This window comes from Oncorhynchus masou, chromosome 10, assembly GCF_036934945.1.
Source record: "Oncorhynchus masou masou isolate Uvic2021 chromosome 10, UVic_Omas_1.1, whole genome shotgun sequence".
NCBI classification, from domain to species: Eukaryota; Metazoa; Chordata; class Actinopteri; order Salmoniformes; family Salmonidae; genus Oncorhynchus; species Oncorhynchus masou.
In genome coordinates, this window is record NC_088221.1 from 23,031,884 (window position 1) to 23,053,076 (window position 21,193).

The 21,193-nt window shown below is 44.2% G+C and overlaps 1 protein-coding gene across 12 annotated transcripts in view; it reads left to right on the forward strand.

Moving 5' to 3' along the window:
• Positions 1–21,023, forward strand: part of LOC135547355 (guanine nucleotide exchange factor DBS-like) — a 68,925-nt gene extending 47,902 nt beyond the window's left edge. For 3 of the 12 annotated variants that reach the window (XM_064976316.1, XM_064976310.1, XM_064976318.1), the window contains exons 7-33: positions 7,099–7,248; positions 7,443–7,567; positions 8,331–8,445; positions 8,786–8,905; positions 9,054–9,245; positions 10,898–11,089; positions 11,317–11,473; positions 11,686–11,750; positions 11,875–11,948; positions 12,132–12,198; positions 12,303–12,418; positions 12,541–12,610; positions 12,732–12,824; positions 13,890–13,982; positions 14,101–14,226; positions 14,406–14,627; positions 14,768–14,860; positions 14,983–15,061; positions 15,212–15,284; positions 16,368–16,456; positions 16,930–17,016; positions 17,141–17,200; positions 17,756–17,830; positions 18,641–18,750; positions 18,874–18,986; positions 19,482–19,585; positions 19,678–21,023. In XM_064976316.1, coding sequence (XP_064832388.1) covers positions 7,099–7,248; positions 7,443–7,567; positions 8,331–8,445; positions 8,786–8,905; positions 9,054–9,245; positions 10,898–11,089; positions 11,317–11,473; positions 11,686–11,750; positions 11,875–11,948; positions 12,132–12,198; positions 12,303–12,418; positions 12,541–12,610; positions 12,732–12,824; positions 13,890–13,982; positions 14,101–14,226; positions 14,406–14,627; positions 14,768–14,860; positions 14,983–15,061; positions 15,212–15,284; positions 16,368–16,456; positions 16,930–17,016; positions 17,141–17,200; positions 17,756–17,830; positions 18,641–18,750; positions 18,874–18,986; positions 19,482–19,585; positions 19,678–19,757 — 2,940 coding nt within the window. In that variant the 3' untranslated portion in view covers positions 19,758–21,023. Of the gene's footprint in view, positions 1–7,098; positions 7,249–7,442; positions 7,568–8,330; positions 8,446–8,785; positions 8,906–9,053; positions 9,246–10,897; positions 11,090–11,316; positions 11,474–11,685; positions 11,751–11,874; positions 11,949–12,131; positions 12,199–12,302; positions 12,419–12,540; positions 12,611–12,731; positions 12,825–13,889; positions 13,983–14,100; positions 14,227–14,405; positions 14,628–14,767; positions 14,861–14,982; positions 15,062–15,211; positions 15,285–16,367; positions 16,457–16,929; positions 17,017–17,140; positions 17,201–17,755; positions 17,831–18,108; positions 18,184–18,640; positions 18,763–18,873; positions 18,987–19,481; positions 19,586–19,677 lie in introns of all 12 variants that reach the window. The other 9 variants (XM_064976314.1, XM_064976307.1, XM_064976315.1 and 6 more) reach the window with 7 other exon arrangements.
• Positions 21,024–21,193: the final 170 nt, after the last annotated feature.

A 21,193-nucleotide genomic window follows, 5' to 3' on the forward strand; every position in this document is an offset into this window, starting at 1 on the left:
CTTAGGAACCTGTGCAGTAATTTGGTTTTTTAATGCATTATTTCTTACATTGTTTGCCCAGAAAATCTCAAGTGTTATTACATACAGCCTGGAAGAACTACTGGATATAAAAGCAACATCAACTCACCAACATTACGACCAGGAATATGACTTTCCCGAAATGGATCCTGTGTTCGGACCTCCACCTTGGACATGGGATCTTATCCCAGAGGCCGACGGAGCGTCCTACTGGTCAGACTTAGAAGGCGACATCCACAGCTTCCAAGCATATTACTCGCCAATGTCCAATCTCTCGACAACAAGGAGGATGAGATTAGGGCTGGAATTGCCTTCCAGAGAGACATCAGAGATTGTAACATTCTCTGTTCCACGGAAACATGGCTCACTTGGGATATGTTGTCAGTCAGTATAGCCACCCAGTTTCTTCACGCATCGCACCGACACCTAAAAGCATCTCTCTGGTAAGAAGGGTGGGGGTGTATGCCTTATGATTAACGACTCATAGTGTAATCATAACAACATACAGGAACACAAGTCCTTTTACTTTTATTTATTTTGTATTTTTTCAACTTTATTTAACCAGTTAGGCCAGTTGAGAACAAATTCTCATTTACAACTGTGACCTGGCCAAGATAAAGCAAAGCAGTGCGACAAAAACAACAACACAGAGTTACACATGAACAAATAAACTTTTGTTCACCTGACCTAGAATTCCTTACAATCAAATGCCGACCGCATTATTATAGTCACAGATGTGTATATCCCCCCCAAGCGGATACCTTGACAGCCCTGAAAGAACTTCACTGGACTCTATGTACACTGGAAACCATATATCCTGAGGCAGCATTTATTGTAGCTGGAGATTTTTTTTTAAAGAAGCTAATCTGAGAACAAGGTTTCCTAAATTCTATCAGCATATCAAATGCGCGACACGAGATGGTAGCATTCTGGATCATTGCTACTCTAACTTCCACGATGCATACAAAGCCCTCCCCTGTCCTCCCTTCGGCAAATCTGACCATGACTCAATTTTGTTGGTCCCAGCCTATAGACAGAAACTAAAACAGGAAACGGCCGTGTTCAGGTCTATCCAACACTGGTCTGACGAATCGGATTCCACGCTTCTAGATTGCTTCGATCACGTGGTCTGGGATATGTTCCGGGTAGCCTCAGACAACAACATTGACGTCTACGCTGACTCAGTGAGCGAGTTTATTAGCAAGTGCATCAGTGATGTTGTACCCACTGTGACTATTAAAACCTTCCCTAACCAGAAACCATGGATTGATGGCAGCATTCGCGCAAAACTGAAAGTGCGAACCACCACTTTTAATCATGGCGAGGTGACTGAAAACATGAACGAATACAAACAGTGTATCTATTCCCTCTGCGAGGCAATCAAGCAAGCAAAGCGTCAGTATAGAGACAAAGTAGAGACGCAATACGTATGTGGCAGGGTCAATCACGGATTACAAAATGAAAACCAGCCCCGTCACGGACATCAACGTCTTGCTCACAGACAAATTAAACAACTTCTTTGCTCGCTTTGAGGACTATACAGTGCCACTGACACGGCCCACTACCAAAGCTTGTGGGCTCTCCATCAACGTGGCTAACATGAGTAAAACATTTAAACGTGTTAACCCTCGCAAGGCTGCCGGCCCAGCTGGCTGGTGTGTTTACGGACATATTCAATCAATCCCTATCCCCGTCTACTCTGCCCACATGCTTGAAGATGGCCATCATTGTTCCTGTTACCAAGAAAGCTAAGGTAACTGAGCTAAATAACTATCGCCCCATAGCACTCACTTCTGTCATCATGAAGTGCTTTGAGAGAATAGTCAAGGATCATATCACCTCCACCCTACCTGATACCCTAGACCCACTCCAATTTGCTTACCACACCAATAGGTCCACAGACGACGCCATTACTCTGCACACTGCCCTATCCTATCTCGACAAGAGGAATACCTATGTAAGAATGCTGTTCATTGACTACAGCTGAGCTGTGCAACTGGGTCCTGGACTTTCTGACAGGCCGCCTCCAAGTGGTGAGGGTAGGAAACAAAATCTCCACCCCGCTGATCCTCAACACATGGGGCCCCACAAGGGTGCGTTCTGAGTCCTCTTCTGTTCTCCCTGTTCACCCATGACTGACTGCGTGGCCATGCACGCTTCCAACTCAATCATCAAGTTTGCAGACGACACTACAGTGGTAGTGATTACCAACAACGATGAGACGGCCTACAGGGAGGAGGTGAGGGCCGTCTGAGTGTGGAGTCAGGAAAATATCTACAAAACAAAGGAGATGATCGTGGACTTTAGGAAACAGCAGAGGGAGCATCCCCCCCCCCATCCACATTGACGGGACAGTAGTGGAGAAGGTGGAAAGTTTTAAGTTCATCAGCATACACATCACGGACAAACTGAAATGGTCCACCCACACAGACAGTGTGGTGACGAAGGTGCAACAGCGCCTCTTCAACCTCAGGAGGCTGAAGAAATTTGGCTTGTCACCTAAAACACACAAACTTTTACAGATTCACAATCGAAGAGCATCCTGTCGGGCTGTATCACCGCCTGGTACGAAAACTGCTCCACCCACCACTGCAAGGCTCTCCAGAGGGTAGTGAGGTCTGCACAACGCTTCACCAGAGGCAAACTACCTGGCCTCCAGGACAGTTACAGCACCTGATGTCACAGGAAGGCCAAAAAGATAATCAAGGACAACAACCACCTGAGCCACTGCCTGTTCACCCCGCTACCATCCAGAAGGCGAGGTCAGTACAGGTGCATCAAAGCGGGGACCGAGAGACTGAAAAACAGATATCTCAAGGCCATCAGACTGTTAAACAGCCATCACTAAGATAGTGGCTGCTGCCAACATACAGACTCAAATCTCTGGCCACTTTAATAAATTGATTTAATAAAGGTATTACTTGTCACTTTAAATAACGCTACTTCAATAATGTCTACATATCCTACATTTTTTTAAAGAAAATGTTATTTCAATTTTATTTAACCAGGTAGGCTAATTGAGAACAAGTTCTCATTTACAACTGCAACCTGGCCAAGATAAAACACAGCAGTTCAACACATACAACAACATTACTCATCTCATATGTATATACTGTATTCTATACCATCTACTACATCTTGCCTATGCCGCACGGCCATCTCTCATCTATATATACATATTCTTATTCATCCCTTTACATTTGTGTGATTTAAGGTGGTTATTGTGAACTTGTTAGATATTACAGCACTGTCGGAACTAGAAGCACAAGCATTTCACTACACTCGCATTAACAACTGTTAACCATGTGTATGTGACCAATAAAATGTGATTTGATTTGCAAAGAAGACCTAGATAAGCTGCAGCTGGCCCAGAACAGAGTCGCACCTCTTGCTTTTCATTGTAATCAGAGGGCTAGTATTAATTATCTGCATGCCAGTCTCTCTTGGCTAAGAGTTGAGGAAGACTGACTGAGTCAGTCAGTTGAGGAAGACTGACTACACACACACACACTACATGTTAATGTTTTTAAATGTATGTAAATTGTCAAGTATTTTGTCTGTAATGTGTTTTGTTATGTGTCGGACCCCAGTAAGACTAGCTGTTGCCATTGACATCGGCCAGCGGAGATGAGTGGTTGTAAATCCCGCTCATCGTTAATGGAGAGCTGCAGCACACCGCTCTGGCCCTCCATGTCCTTTCCTACCACTCTGCTAAAAACCGTTCCGTGCTCACATGAAGAAAAAATTCGCTCCATTCATTAAAATCACAATTTAACCAACAACCATCTATTTTTGTGACTACCTGGATCTAGTATTGAAGTATTGAAACCAAACCATATGGATTAGAATTTTTATTTGAATAAACATGAAAAGGTGAATGTAAGAAGTGAGCATCTTTTCAAATAGGCGACATGTGATATTAAACCGCATATTAACACTCTAAATAGGTCAGGAGCCAGACAGGGAGCCTAAAATAATTATTTAGGCTAAATTGTTTCAATTATTTCAAGGCTATAGCCTACAAATAAATAAATTGTGCATTTGCAAGTGCGACACAATAGGCTGGTAGGGACATAATGCGCTCAGCATTTAAACATTTAGTTGTATTAAATAATTCTCTAAATGCGCATATATGCTGTGACTTACTTAGAATTAAATACAAATTAAAACAAAAAATGACTTATTAGTACCTTTGAATGAATTTGTAGAAACAAGTTTGACCAGTCTGTGGTGTCAGGCTCATGCGATGGTGCCTGGAGAGTCGGCCAGCAGAGGAGAATATCCTCTTCTCACTTGCAGAGCCACTGGGGATGTAAAACACCCTTTTGGCCACTCTTGCCAGGCTGGGCAGAGATGCAGAGTTGTTTTATTTTTCTTAGGTATTCTTTAGGTATTTTTCTAAAGGTTTTTAGGCAAAATAACCTAATCAAAACAGAAAGTTCCTTGAACATGGGAAAATGCCAGGCCTATTGGGCCAAAATCAATTATGGCTTATTGTATGGATAATAGAACAAAAATGTGCAAAACATTTAAGAGATCAGGTTTTTTGTTTATAAATACTTTGCTACTATGACACACTTAGTAATGTACCCACCTCGTTCCTTTCTTTTAGCATGTGCACATAGTATGTATACCGTCATCAAATCAAATGTATTTATATAGCCCTTCGTACATCAGCTGATATCTCAAAGTGCTGTACAGAAATCCAGCCTAAAACTGCAAACAAATCAAATTCATTTATACAGCCCTTCGTACATCAGCTGATATCTCAAAGTGCTGTACAGAAACCTAGCCTAAAACCCCAAACAGCTAGTAATGCAGGTATAGAAGCACGGTGGCTAGGAAAAACTCCCTAGAAAAGCCAAAACCTAGGAAGAAACCCAGAGTGGAACCAGGCTCCTCTTTTGGCTGTTCCGGGTGGAGATTATAACAGAACATGGCCAAGATGTTCAAATGTACATAAATGACCAGCATGGTCCAATAATAATAAGGCAGAACAGTTGAAACTGGAGCAGCAGCACGGCCAGGTGGACTGGGGACAGCAAGGAGTCGTCATGTCAGGTAGTCCTGAGGCATGGTCCTAGGGCTCAGGTCCTCCGAGAGAGAGAAAGAAAGAGAGAAAGAGAGAATTAGAGAGAGCACACTTAAATTCACACAGGAAACCGAATAGGACAGGAGAAGTACTCCAGATATAACAAACTGACCCTAGCCCCCCGACACAAACTACTGTAGCATAAATACTGGAGGCTGAGACAGGAGGGGTCAGGAGACACTGTGGCCCCATTCGATGATACCCCCAGACAGGGCCAAAGAGGAAGGATATAACCCCACCCACTTTGCCAAAGCACAGCCCCCACACCACTAGAGGGATATCTTCAACCACCAACTTACCATCCTGAAACAAGGCCGAGTATAGCCCACAAAGATCTCCGCCACGGCACAACCCAAGGGGGGGGGGGCGCCAACCCAGAAAGGAAGATCACGTCAGTGACTCAACCCACTCAAGTGACGCACCCCTCCTAGGGACAGCATGAAAGAGCACCAGTAAGCCAGTGACTCAGCCCCTGTAATAGGGTTAAAGACAGTGAATCCCAGTGGAGAGAGGGGAACTGGCCAGGCAGAGACAGCAAGGGCGGTTCGTTGCTCCAGAGCCTTTCCGTTCACCTTCACACTCCTGGGCCAGACTACACTCAATCATATGACCCACTGAAGAGATGAGTCTTCAGTAAAGACTTAAAGGTTGAGACCGAGTCTGCGTCTCTCACATGGGTAGGCAGACCATTCCCATAAAAATGGGGCTCTATAGGAGAATGCCCTGCCTCCAGCTGTTTGCTTAGAAATTCTAGGGACAATTAGGAGGCCTGCATCTTGTGACCGCAGCGTACGTGTAGGTATGTACGGCAGGACCAAATCAGAAAGATAGGTAGGAGCAAGCCCATGTAATGCTTTGTAGGTTAGCAGTAAAACCTAGAAATCAGCCGTTGCCTTAACATTAAGCCAGCGTAGGGAGGCTAGCACTGGAGTAATATGAACACATTTTTTGGTTCTAGTCAGGATTCTAGCAGCCGTAATTAGCACTAACTGAAGTTTATTTAGTGCTTTATCCGGGTAGCCGGAATGTAAAGCATTGCAGTAGTCTAACCTAGAAGTAACAAAATAATGGATTAATTTTTATGCATCATTTTTGCAATGTTACGTAGATGGAAAAATCTGTCCTTGAAATAGTCTTGATATGTTCGTCAAAAGAGAGATTAGGGTCCAGAGTAACGCCGAGGTCCTTCAGTTTTATTTGACAACTGTACAACCATCAAGATTAATTGCCAGATTCAACAGAAGATCTTTTTGTTTCTTGGGACCTAAAACAAGCATCTCTGTTTTGTCCGAGTTTAAAAGTAGAAAGTTTGCAGCCATCCACTTCCTTATGTCTGAAACACAGGCTTCTAGCGAGGGCAATTTTGGGGCTTCACCATGTTTCATTGAAATGTGTAGCTGTGTGTCATCCGCATAGCAGTGAAAGTTAACATTATGTTTTCGAATTACATCAAAAAACAGTAATGGTTTTTTGGGATATGTGTCTTTTCAGATTCCACAATGATTCTTTAGTTGTGGACACTAAATCACCACACTCCAACTCTTGCTCTTGGTCCTCATCTTTGTAAGTCACCTTGATTTAGCAACTGGGTGTTTAATCAGTTTCTTTATGAAAATATTTAGTGAACTCCATGACAGTAGCTAAAGCAAGGAGCTATAGCAGCACACAAATAGACTACAAATGCATGCTGGGGCGGGCATGCCCTGAGCTCATGAAGTGTGAGCGCTACTCAAGTGAAATTGGAGCTCGACGAGAAGGCCAAAGCTCCCCGCTCTGTTCCAGCTCCGCTCACATACTCTGGCGTTGACTAATGGGGATCCTAATAAATTAAACACGCACAGAGATAACCATCCAGCAAACACACAGTGAATACACAGCATAAACACCAGAACCATGGCCCAGTTTCTTAGTGTTGGACTAATAACCTTTTTCCCAGTCAAGATATGCATGTTATTTTCTAACAATGTACTATATCCATCTGTGTGAAGGCCATTGAGGCCTTTGCTCTGATGGTAAAGAGAACAGCTCAGATCCTGCAGTCGTTTGGGACAGAGCTAGCAGAGACCGAACTACCCAATGACATCCAGGCTACCAGCAACCTACTGGGGACACACATCAACAAGAAGAGCAAGATGAAGGTACAGAGCAGGCACACACGCACGCACGCACACACACACACACACACACACACACACACCTCCAGAAAGATGAATTCACAAAATAACATGATGGGTTAAATCTAAGTAAATCATTGTCTTGTCCCACACCACTGATATCAGAGTGCTGGTGTTGCCGTGTGTATTTGATTCCCCTGATGTGTTTGTGTCTCCAGGAGGATCTGCTGGTGGCTTTAGGACAGGGCAGCAGACTGTTGGAGAGTATTAATGAGCCAGTGGTCAGAGACCCAGACCACAACATGAACCAGGACGAACTGGAGAACCTGGCCACCGTACAGAGGTTAGAACACACACTGGGAACCTTGAACATAAGGGTTAGAAGACACACTGGGAAACTTGAACATAAGGGTTAGAACACACACTGGGAACCTAGAACACTGGGGTTAGAATACATACTGGGAACCTAGAACACACACTGGGAACCTAGAACACTGGGCTTAGGACACATACTGGGAACCGAGAACACTGGGGTTAGAATACACACTGGGAACCTAGAACACTGGGGTTAGAACACACACTGAGAACCTAGAACATTGGGTTTAGAACACACTCAGGGCACCTAGAACACTTGGTTCATAGATGCACAGGAAATATAGAACACTGGAGGACTTGATGAATGCAAGAGGTGAGAACACATAACAGCTTTTGCTCTTCACCATGATAAGGACTGGCAGTGCTTGGTCCTCTGAGGTCAGAAGGAATATTATGGAGAACACTGGTGACAGAGAAGACAAAACAGGCTGGCATCTTTCACATTCAACTCAGTAGAGTGAGCAAAACACACAGAGGAATAGCAGAAAATGTCTCATGTCTCCTCTTGTCTAATCTTCTCTCCCTCTTTATCTCAATCTTTCCCTTTCCATTCGACCCATCTCTCTTTCACCCCCTCTGCTCCATCTCTCTCTCACCCTTTCACCATCTTTCCCTCCCCATCTCTCCTCCCCTCTCCTCTATTCATCTTCTCTCCTCTCCCTCCACCCCCTCTCCTCTTCCTCCACCCCCTCTCCTCTTCCTCCACCCCCTCTCTCTCTCTCCTCAATCAGACTGCTTTCCCAGTTGAATGAGACAGAACGGGCATTTGATGAGTTCTGGGAGAGACATAAGACCAAGCTGGAGCAATGTCTGCTACTCCGTCACTTTGAACACAACTACAGAGAGGTGAGTGGGACATCACATGACTACACACACCTGACTTCTGTACAACATGGGTAACATACACTAGTTACAGTACCTGAGAGCAATACGCCAGAGTGCAACATACACCTTACAAACTAAGTAGATCTCTGACGCAATTACACCCCTGATCCTGGTACACCTATGGGGCATTGACACGGCCACCCGTGTGTGCATGTCACACCTGATCTTTGTTCACCATGTCTGTGTGTGCATGTACAACCAAATCTGAGTATACGTTGTGTGTATGTCATACCAAATACCATTACATTGGTCTGTATGTGTCCAACCTGTGTGTGTTCTAACTGCTGTGCTACTGTTCCAGGTGAGGTGTCTGCTGGACCAGGTGGCAGAGAGATTGACAACTTTCTCGGAGGTGGGGATAAGCCCCGCCCACGCTGATCACATTTTCCGCGAGCTGAGCAGCCACGAGGAGAGAGTCTGTGTAAGTAAACAAACACACTGATAGACATGTATTATCCAGAGTACATATAGAAATCAATAATGTTGCATCACTTTTATCTTTCCATCTCTCTCTCCCCCTCGTACCCCATTCTCTTCCTTTCTCTCTCTCTCCCCCTTTCCCTCTGTAGGAGGTACTGGACCGAGCCCAGGCTCTGGCCCGTGAGGGTGACGAGTTGATTCAGAACACCCACTATGCTGAGGACTCCATCCAGCCCAAATGCATTGAGCTCCGAGCCGTGAACGAGGAACTGAGCACTTACCTGAGAGCAAAGAAAGACCACTTACTCAGAGCTATAGAGCTGCACCACAGCCTGGAGAGGGTGAGAGGGACATAAACACACACACAACTACCTTTCAAATTTTCTTGTTTTTGAAAGATTATTTTTTTCTTAACCATTAAAATAACATCAAATTGATCAGAAATACAGTGTAGACATTGTTAATGTTGTAAATTACTATTGTAGCTGGAAACGGCTGATTTTCTATGGTATATCTACATAGGCCCATTATCAGCAACCATCACTCCTGTGTTCCAATGGCACGTTGTGTTAGCTAATCCAAGTTTATCATTTTAAAATGCAAATTGATCATTAGAAACCCTTTTGCAATTATGTTAGCACAGCTGAAAACTGTTGTCCTGATTAAAGCAGCAATAAAACTGGCCTTCTTTAGACTAGTTGAGCATCTGGAGCATCAGCATTTATGGGTTTGATTGCAGGCTCAAAATGGCCAGAAACAAAAAACTTTCTTCCGAAACTGGTCAGTCTATTCTTGTTCTGAGAAATGAAGGCTAATCCATGTGAGAAATTGCCAGGAAACTGAAGATCTCGTACAACACTGTGTACTGCTCCCATCACAGAACAGCACAAACTGGCTCTAACCAGAATAGAAAGAGGAGTGGGATGCCCCGGTGCACAACTGAGCAAAAGGACAAGTACATTAGAGTGTTTAGTTTGAGAAACAGACTCATCACAAGTCCTCAACTAGCAGCTTCATTAAATAGTACCCGCAAAACACAAGTCTCAACAGTGAAGAGGCGACCCCGTGATGCTGGCCTTCTAGGCAGAGTTGCAAAGAAAAATAAATATCTCAAACTGGCCAACAAAAATAAAAGATTAAGATGGGCAAAAAAACCACACACTGGAACTGTTCCTAGAGCACCAGAATCCCGGAGTCACATCTTCAGTGTTGACGTTGAGACTGGTGTTTTGTGGGTACTTTTTAATGAAGCTACCCGTTGAGGACTTGTGAGGCGTCTGTTTCTCAAACTAGACACTCTAATGTACTTGTCCTTTTGCTCAGTTGTGCACCGGGGCCTCCCAATCCTCTTTCTATTCTGGTTAAAGCCAGTTTGCGCTGTTCTGTGAATGGAGTAGTACACAGCGTTGTACGAGATCTTCAGTTTCTTGGCAATTCCTTGCATGGAATAGCCTTCATTTCTCAGAACAAGAAAAGACTGATGAGTTTCATTAGAAAATTGTTTGTTTCTAGCCATCTTGAGCCTATAATCAATCCCACAAATGCAGATACTCCAGATGCTCAACTAGTCTAAAGAAGGCCAGTTTTATTGCGTCTTTAATCAGAATGATTACTAATGATCAATAAGCCTTCTAAAATGATAAACTTGGATTAGATAACACAACGTGCCATTGGAACACATGGTTGCTGATAATGGGCCTCTGTACGCCTATGTAGATATTCCATTAAAAATCAGCCGTTTCCAGCTGCGACTAACATTAACAATGTCTACACTGTGTTTCTGATCAATGTTCTGTTATTTTAATGGACAGAAAATTAGCTATTCTTTCAAAAACAAGGAAATGTCTAAGTGACCCCAAACCTTTGAACGGTAGGGTATATACATACACACATACACACAAAGTCAAACAAAGTAAATCAAATGCATGTAGAAACACACACACACACACACACCACCCCATAAAAACACACACTCAACCCCCCTCTCTCCCAGGCTGCTAAGTGGTGTGATGATGGCATCTACCTGCTGGCCTCTCAGCCCGTGGACAAGTGTCAGTCACATGACGGGGCGGAGTCAGCGCTGCAGGAGATTGAGCGTTACCTGGATACAGCAGGACAGAACAAACTGACTGATCCTAGTGCCATCTGCAGGGACTACGAAACAGTGCTCAACCTGGAGTTCAGAGTAAGGGGATCCAATTTTATGACTCGGACATGCACTCAGACCTGGATTCATGTCATTAAAATGTCATCATAATGTGATCAATTAAATGTAAAGAAAAGATGACACAGCAAACAAACAGCTATCAAAAACTTAGGGTTCCAGGGTGTAATTCTGCTCCCTGCTCCTCTTCTCCTCCTCTCTCATCCTTCTCTCCTCCTCTCTCATCCTTCTCTCCTCTCCTCCCTCAGGACCAAGTGGAGAAGGTGTTCCAGAAGCAGGTCTCCATGCAGGAGATGTTTGAGAAGAGGAGGGTCAGTCTGAAGAAGCTGGCAGCCAAACACACCAGGCCAGTCCAGCCTGTGGCCCCAAGGCCTGAAGCCATCAAGTCTCCACTGTCATCGCCAGGTAAGTCCTTATAAACCACCTGTCCTGAAGTACTACCAGTCATTATGTACCATTATGTCCTTGTATACATATCATCAGCACCCTGTCATCACACATACAGTCCTGTCATAGGGTTAATGTTCTTTTAACTAGATCGGTCAATGTATATTTAGATATGTGTATTGTTAATATCCCACCTCCGCCCCTCCACTCTCTCATTCTCTCCCCCATAGCAAAGAGAGTGCTGGAGAAGAGCTGCTCAGAGGGAGACTCTGTGAACAGGGTCAGCTGTAGAAAAGTAAGTGGAGATCCCTCTTGTGTTTTACTGTGGGGTAGAAATGATCATACCTGCAATATGCATGTCAAATAAGACACTAGCTCCAGTAGTTTCAGTAGACACTCATCCTGTGGTGCGTTCTCAGGTGGAGGGCCAGCTACAGAGCAACAGAAGTGCCTCGATGTCAGAGGAGGACGAGAACCTGGCCATCCTCAGAAAGTAAGTTTGGTCCGTGTTTTGTCCGTTGTTATATCTGACTGAATATCTGTGAGTCTGTGGTGTTTCTCTGACTTCTGTGTGTAGCGTTTCACCCATAGAGATTAATAATGATTATCCTCTGGTGTCTGTGTCATGTAAGCCTGAACTGTCTACATTATGTCTGACTGTGCTCTCTCTATGGAGACATGTAATGAATGAGCTGCTGGAGACAGAGAGGGCATACGTGGAGGAACTGCTCTGTGTTCTACAGGTGTGTATCTCTATCCCTCTCCCCTGGACCATCTGAAACCTCTTCGTCCTCCTCTCACACATGCGTATCGGTCTTAACTGTGTTTGTCCTATTGGGTGTTTCAGGGCTATGCCTCAGAGATGGACAACCCAGCCATGGCCAGTCTCATGCCCATTCCTCTGCAAAACAAGAAAGATGTGCTGTTTGGCAACATGCCAGAGATCTACCACTTCCACAAGAGGTAAATGAGCACCCCCTAGTGGTTATTAATGGTGCTTACACAGTGATAGGACTACCCAGGCATTGTACTGACTAATTGATCAGCTCTTTCTCTCTGCATCACTCTTCTTTATGATCTTCCAGGACCTTTCTGAGGGAGTTGGAAGAGTACGAAGACTGCCCGGAACTTGTGGGTCGGTGTTTTCTGGAGAGGGTGAGTGTTTGGAGATTGAACTGGAATATGTTGTGTCTAAATCCCTACTCTGATTGTAGTGAAGTGTTTGTGATGCAGGGGTATTTCTCTCTTTTCTTTATTCTCTCTCTCTATCTCATAGATGACAGACCTGCAGATCTATGAGAAGTATTGTCAGAATAAACCTCGCTCTGAGAGCTTGTGGAGACAGTGCTCCGACTGCTCCTTCTTCCAGGTACACACCATATACACACCTCCCCTAAGGTACACACCATATACACACCTCCCCTAAGGTACACGCCATATACACACCTCTCCTAAGGTACACGCCATATACACACCTCCCCTAAGGTACACGCCATATACACACCTCCCCTAAGGTACACGCCATATACATACCTCCTCTAAGGTACACACCATCTACACACCTCCCCTAAGGTACACACCATATACACACCTCCCCTAAGGTACACACCATATACACACCTCCCCTAAGGTACACACCATATACACACCTCCCCTAAGGTACACACCATATACACACCTCCCCTAAGGTACACGCCATATACACACCTCCCCTAAGGTACACACCATATACACACCTCCCCTAAGGTACACGCCATATACACACCTCCCCTAAGGTACACACCATATACACACCTCTCCTAAGGTACACACCATATACACACCTCCCCTAAGGTACACGCCATATACACACCTCCCCTAAGGTACACGCCATATACACACCTCTCCTAAGGTACACGCCATATACACACCTCCCCTAAGGTACACACCATATACACACCTCCCCTAAGGTACACACCATATACACACCTCCCCTAAGGTACACACCATATACACACCTCCCCTAAGGTACACGCCATATACACACCTCCCCTAAGGTACACGCCATATACACACCTCCCCTAAGGTACACGCCATATACACACCTCCCCTAAGGTACACGCCATATACACACCTCCCCTAAGGTACACGCCATATACACACCTCCCCTAAGGTACACGCCATATACACACCTCCCCTAAGGTACACGCCATATACACACCTCCTCTAAGGTACACACCATCTACACACCTCCCCTAAGGTACACGCCATATACACACCTCCCCTAAGGTACACGCCATATACACACCTCCCCTAAGGTACACGCCATATACACACCTCCCCTAAGGTACACACCATATACACACCTCCCCTAAGGTACACACACCCAACAGCTTCAGGCTTAAGTCGTTGTTATCCCCTACTAATGTATTCTCCCTGTTCTGGTCTGGAACAGGAGTGTCAGAAGAAGCTGGAACATAAACTGGGCTTGGACTCCTATCTCCTGAAACCGGTCCAGAGGATCACCAAATACCAGCTCCTGTTGAAGGTAGAACCAGTATATACGTTGTCTCATGATTCACAAGAGCATTCTGGTCCACTCCTTTATTTTCATAATGTCTCATTGCTGATCAACATAACTCAATATGTGCATGTGTGTGTTGTAGGAGCTGCTGAAGTACAGTAAGGGCTGTGAGGGGTCAGAAGACCTGCAGGAGGCGCTCACCTCCATCCTGGGCATCCTGAAGGCTGTCAACGACTCCATGCACCTCATCGCTATCACTGGATACGATGTGAGTTCATCATCGATCAACTTCACATTCTCTGAAATATATTGCATATTCCTTTCATGGCGTCGACATCACATTATTTTAGAGATTGTGTCAACATGTCAAAATTACATAAGGCTGCAGCACCATAGCTTCTGATGAGACATGAACGTTCTCCTGACCTGTGACCCTTCTTCTGATAGGGTAACATGGGCGACCTGGGACGGCTGCTGATGCAAGGGTCATTCAGTGTGTGGACAGAACACAAGAAAGGTCATGCCAAGGTCAAGGACCTGGCCCGCTTTAAGCCCATGCAGAGACACCTGTTCCTGCATGAGAAGGCTCTGCTCTTCTGTAAGAGACGGGAGGAGAACGGGGAGGGCTACGAGAAAGCCCCCTCCTACAGCTTCAAACAGTCCCTCAACGTGAGTCTGTCTGTCCACATGTCTGCTTGCCTGCCCGTGTGTCTGTCTGACTGTAGTAGGTCTAACAGTGTTTGATATTACAAGTGAGTTAAAATTGAGCTTTTAGAAGGCAACAGCTTCCAAAATGTATGCCCTATCAGATGAGTGCTGTGGGCATCACTGAGAACGCCAAAGGTGACAACAAGAAGTTTGAGGTCTGGTGCAACTCACGGGAGGAGGTGTACATCGTTCAGGTGAGTGGTTTTGCCCAAACAACTGCTACAGACTACATGTCTAAAGTTTATTTACAATGATACAGAAATCATATCAGACTATTTAGATAAAACAAAACAGAGGTTTCACCATTGTATTTCAGGCCCCAACGTCTGAGGTAAAAACAACGTGGGTGAAGGAGATCCGGAAGGTTCTGACAACGCAGCTGGAAGCCTACAGAGGTAGGCAGGGTATCTGTCTGTGGCAGACCTGATGTCAAATAGTATTAGTTGTATTTCTAATACTTTGAGTGTATTGTAATTACATTGAGTATTACATTCACTGGTCATGATGTAGTGGTACTGTAGTTGATCTCCCTGCGTGTCTTCCAGAAGCCAGTCAACAGAGGCCGTCAGACGGATTGTTCCAGTTCCCCTCTGGTGCTGGAGCACCTGTCAGCCTCAGGTCAGTCATCTGACCCATACTGACCGATTAAAGAGTCAGAGCCTCTTATTCACAAATGAGAAGTAATCAAAAGACCCCCCTTGAATGTTATGCACTGTATATTACATGGAATAATGGGGTCTGTTTAGGGGGATGTAAGAGAAGGTTCAGGCAGAAATGTATCATGTAGAACAGATATGATTGTCTGTCTGATAGAATATGTAATCATATCCGCTCAATTCATTCTGTTTCTATCGGCAATGTTCAACAACCTGAATACAACATGTTGTCTTAAAGTCAAATCTCATTTTTATTTGTCACATGTGCCAAATAAAACATGTAGACCTTACTGTGAAATGCTTACCAACAATGCAATTCAAGAAATAGACTTAAGAAAATATTGTGAAAAGTGAAATTTTTAAAATTATACATACAAATATATACATTTAAATTTCATTATTTTTATATATATATATATATATATATATATATATATATAAAGTTGAAGTTGGAAGTTTAAAAAACACCTTAGCCAAATACATTTAAACTCTGTTTTTCATAATTCCTGACATTTAATCCTTGTAAAAAATTTCCCGTCTTGGTCAGTTAGGATCACCACTTTATTTTAAGAATGTGAAATGTCCGAATAAGAGGCAGTGAATTCTTACTGGGATTAAATGTCAGGAATTGTGAAAATTTGGCTAAGGTATATAAACTTCCGACTTCAACTGTGTGTGTGTATGTATGTATGTATGTATGTATGTATGTATGTATGTATGTATGTATGTATGTATGTATGTATGTATGTATGTATGTATGTATGTATGTATGTATGTATGTATGTATGTATGTATGTATGTATGTATGTATGTGTGTATGTGTGTGTGTGTGTGTGTGTGTGATGAACAGTAAGAAGAAAATTACATAACAATAACGAGGCTATATACAGGGGGTACCGGTACCAAGTCAATGTGCGGGGGTACAGGTTAATCGAGGTAGTTTGTAAAGTGATTATGCATAGATAATAAACAGAAAGTAGCAGCAGTGTAAACATGTGTTGCAGTGAGTTTCTGACAGACCTGTTTCATCCTCCTGTCTCCTCAGTCCATTTAGAAGAGGGGAGAGGAGCATTAAGGAGAAGGGAGAACCCAGCAGCCCTGACGCTAACTCCTGCTCCTTCCCAAAGACCAAAGGTGAGCAGAGAGTGAGAGAGGGGAGGAGGATACTGCCTTATAACATAAAGAACGCTCAGACACCACCACCTTTCAACTGGGTCCAATGCTAAATTCAAAGCTATTTTTTACTCTCAACAGTATTTAATAGTTATCACTTTCCTAAAACGTTTCCTAAAGCGTTTCTTGTTTCACCTAAACACTGAACTATACTATGTTCTGACTTTTACTCTTAACTAAATGTTGCTTCTCTCTCTGTAATGAGATGACTAATCTTTCTCCTCTCTTCCCTCCGTTTGCCGATGTCGTCACTTCTCTTTCTGTCTTTCTATTTCTCATGTCTTTCTCTCATCACTGCACTTTCCTTCTCTCCATCCCTTCCTTCTTTTATGCCTCCCACACCTCTCCCTGTCGCTCTCCTCTCTCTCTCATCCCACTCGCCTCTCCCTCCTTCCTTCCTTCTCTCCCCTGCTCCGCTCCTTCTCCTGGCCCAGAAGAAGCAGTGACCAGTCCTACCTCAGACAGAGCAGCTGTGGCTAAAAAGCGTTTTACCTTGCAGGGTTTCAGTAACTTCAACAAAGGTAACAGCCCTAGCTGGTCACCAAGGGTTGCCATAGTAATCATATACATTGTTACTATATGTCAGCACTGTAGCCTACTACTACTACTACTACAGGATAAAACATGGCATGCTTCCTTCCACAGACCTCTCGCCTCCTGACAATAAAAGCTTAACTTTACCCAGGATTCCCTTCTCTTCATCAGGTACCTGAAAATGTAGCTAAAGTGACCATAGATTAGAATCTAGAGAGGTAATTTAGTCCCATAGCTTAAGTCAGTGTTTCCCAACTCCAGTCCTCGGGTACCCCTACAGTACAGATTTTTATCGTAGACCCAGAGCACAGCTGATTCAACTTGTCAACTAATCATCAAGCCCTTGATGAGTTACATGAGGTGTGTTTGTCCGGGGCTACAACGAGTACCTTTGGGGGTACTTGAGGACCAGAGTTGGGAAACGCTTGCTAAAGTGACGACCATTTAGAGTTGTACTGTAGCTGACTTCAGGGACCCTGTATGTTTTTCACCCCTGTAGTCTGAGTAGCTGTAGGATGACAATGTTTGTACAGAGAACAACATACAGTTAGAACATACAGTTTGTGGTGCTCCTTTCAATGTCCTCTGCTCTCTTCATTCTTTGTCTGCGCTTACTTTAACTTCCACTTCCAAGATATGTTACTACTAATATTTGTCTTATTTGAGGGTTTTGCTGCTCCTCTTCACTCTCTTCCTCTTTTATTCCTGTCTTCCTGTGATGGCTAGGATCTCCCACAAGCCCTGACCATAAAACCAAACGTCATGAGATAAAGAGTGATCCTACTCCGTTCGGCTTTAAAGGTACGTCTTCCCATAATGACCCTAGCCACTGTATCTGTGGTTGACCACGGTCGCTGCATTCGATCATTTCATCCGTGGTTGGTCAGGGTGTATTGATTTACAGACAGCGGAGAAATGTGGCTCATCACGGAATGTATAATACGCTGTGTTGACTGACAGGCACCCGGAGTCACAGTTACCATGGTCGGGCATTCATTGTGGTTGAGCACGTTTGCCTGTGGTCAATCTCTTTGACTATGTTTCAATAGGGTCGTAATGTATCTTTCTCTCAGACCCAGGCCCTCACGCTCACCTCCACCTGGGCAGAGTCAGGTGGTTCAGCACCTCGAGTCTCTTACAGGCCAAGAGGAGAGGTACCGTACAGCACTCAACTGGACTGGACTGGTTTAGATTGGATTAAGATGTGTGGTGATCACAAAATGGCTGCCAAATTTCACTGAGAGATTTTCCCATCTCACTCCCTACACACTGTGTTCCCTTGCCTGAGTGTGTGGATACACATGACCACCTAAATGCTTATGTTGATATATTTATCAAAAAAACATCACACTCCTTATTGCTGAGTAGTGTTGTGGTTCTGAATAGTCCACACGATTACTGTAGTTTCACTCCATTCGACTTGGTCCTGTTCCTTCTGATTGCGGTCCACCCTGTCACTGACCGTGTCTGGTCTAACAGAGGTTGCTGAAATGCCTACTCTCAATGTCTCCCGGTCCCCCTCCGTGTGTGTGCGCGCGCACGACTGAGCGAGTGTGTGTTTCAGGCTACACAAGACACCAAATTCTTATGTACCCTTTCTCCCTCCTCTAGGATGGACCAAGGGCTCTCTCTCATTGGACGCCAATGAGGAGAATGATGGCTACTCTAGCCCTGAAGAGCCCCTGAACTCAGACCCCGAGGACGAGGAGGGAAAGAAACTAGTGAGTGCGGATGTGAGGATACTTATCCACTCCAAGCTGGGATGTGGCTCCATGTAGAAACAGTTTTTAAAAATGGTTTACAATCATACATACAATCTAACACCATATATTGACTGTGCACAGTGTGCAGGGAAGTACACAGTGGTGTCTGACTATGAGAAGGGAGAAGGCCAGGACCTGTCAGTCAAGAGTGGTGAAACGGTGCAGCTGATCAAGGAGGGAGATGACGGACAGTGGTGAGAATATTACCTTGACACCCTTACACTTGATTGGTTTTACAATTTAACAGTCAGAACCTATTCCAACACAGTCCTGAACCCTCCAGTCATATTCTATAGGGAAAACCATAGTGCAGGTCTCTCCAACCCTGTTCTTGGAGATCTACCCTCCTAGGTTTTTGCTCCCAACGCCAGTTGTAACTAACATGATTCATGTTATCAACCAGCTAATTATTAGAATCAGGTGTGCTAGGTTAGTCAGAGTGAAAACCTACAAGACTGTAGCTCCCCGGGAACGAGGTTGGAGAGACCTGCCATAGTAAAACGTAACACAACATTTTGAAACAGGAAACAAAAATAAGCTATTCTTATCAGACAATGTGGGTAGCTCGTCCCTGTTGCAGTCCCTTTTTTCTGTGCCTTATGAATATGACCCACTATTCAAATCTGAGCAGTGTTGAGTTGGGGCGAGGTGGTGGTCAAGGGGTTGTGTGTGTTTCTGTGTTGGTGCAGGTTTGTGAAGAACTTGAAGACCAAGCAGGAGGGCTGGGTGGCTGCAGCCAACATTCTCACCCTGATTGGAGAGTCCAAGTCCTGCCAGTCTCTCACCAGCTCAGGTAAAACCCCCTCTCCATGTAGAATTGTGTGTCTCTCCTTAACCATCTCCTCTAACCTCTGGTCTCCCTGTGTATGTCTGTGTGTATTCCAGAGGGCAGTGGCTCAGGAAAACTCAGCACTTCATCCAGCTGCTGTGAGACTTACACCAGCTTCTCTGACATCAAACCCTGAACCCTCCACCCTTCCCTGGCCACCCAAGACCCTTTCTCTCCAGATCCCAACCCAACAGCACCAGCTGGTGGCTCCCCCAGCAAGACAGCACTTTCTCCCCCCACCCTAAACACAACTTCACCCACCTTACCCAGAGGCAAGCCCTTCTATTAGGATACTGGTCAGAAACTTCAAGAAGATGCCAACAATAGACTTAATCAGATATCATTGACTAGAGAATGGGCTCCAGCGCCCTTGTGTAGTTGAAGAGATGTAGTGTAGGTGGGCAGCAGCTACCCATAGACACTAATCTTAGGTCAGTTTGGCACTTTTGCATTTATCCTTCATAAAATTGTCAAGGTTAGGATTGGGGATTACTACAGTATTAGTAGCACTATTAGTAGCACTAACAGACAAAATGATATGGACAAGATGGAACCTGACATAACCCATAGAAATATAATACCATTTTGTTATGAATTCTAATTCTAAGATTAACCTAATCAGGTGTCACTGATATAGCGACCCCATCTGCCATAGAGTGGTGGCTATGGATCGGGTGGGGCCCTTTTTGTTGTACTGTAAGTTACAATGCTGTTGGTCTGCATCATGGTCCCCTTGATTGTCTACAAATAGACAAGACTTTTATTTTTTTTAAATATAAAATTATTGTAAATAAGAAAGATTATGATTGAAAAGTATACCATGTGTAGCTTTTCAGATTGTAGCTCTAAGTTCTACCAGTCACCTCAACTGGTGGCCATATAAGTAACCAATATGACCTTTTGTAGGCCTGTGACTATCTTATTGCCTCTTGGAGAGTGAGGAGTTACTGTTTATTTGAAAACAGAGGGAAGGGAATGACACTTGTTATGTACTTTGATAAAGATGTTATTCTATGTCTGTCTATCTCTATAATGTAATCTCTCCCTCCTTCTTGTTCTCATAGCCTACCCTGTCCTGCAGCATTAGTTTTGTATATGGTTCAGACAGAGCAGTCACAGTATCACTGTTTCCTCTGTCCTCGTCAAATGACTTTATTATGAGATCCCCTTTCCATCCATTTAACATGACTTTAGTCATTGCAGGTGTCTTCTCCATGTGTACTGTGAACTTTCCTAGTTTTGTGAATAACTCAGTGTATAGTCATAACTTATTTATTGTAAAGCAATCATATTTTTTTATGTAGATATTGTTTATTAACTCACTTTTCTTTATGAAATCAGAAATTCTCTATCAGTCAGCAGTTGTGAATCTGTTTTTTTATATTAAAGGACTTGTGGTACAGGTAATTCTCTCTCTCTGTGTGTGTATTTCCTGTATCGGGTTGGGTAGCCTAATAAAATAATATCTTGTATTGTTTGCAAATGTCATTTCAGACTTGCCTATGGGAGAAGCCTGCCTACAGTGGGGTGACAGGTAGCCTAGTGGTTAGAGGGCCAGTAACCGAAAGGTTG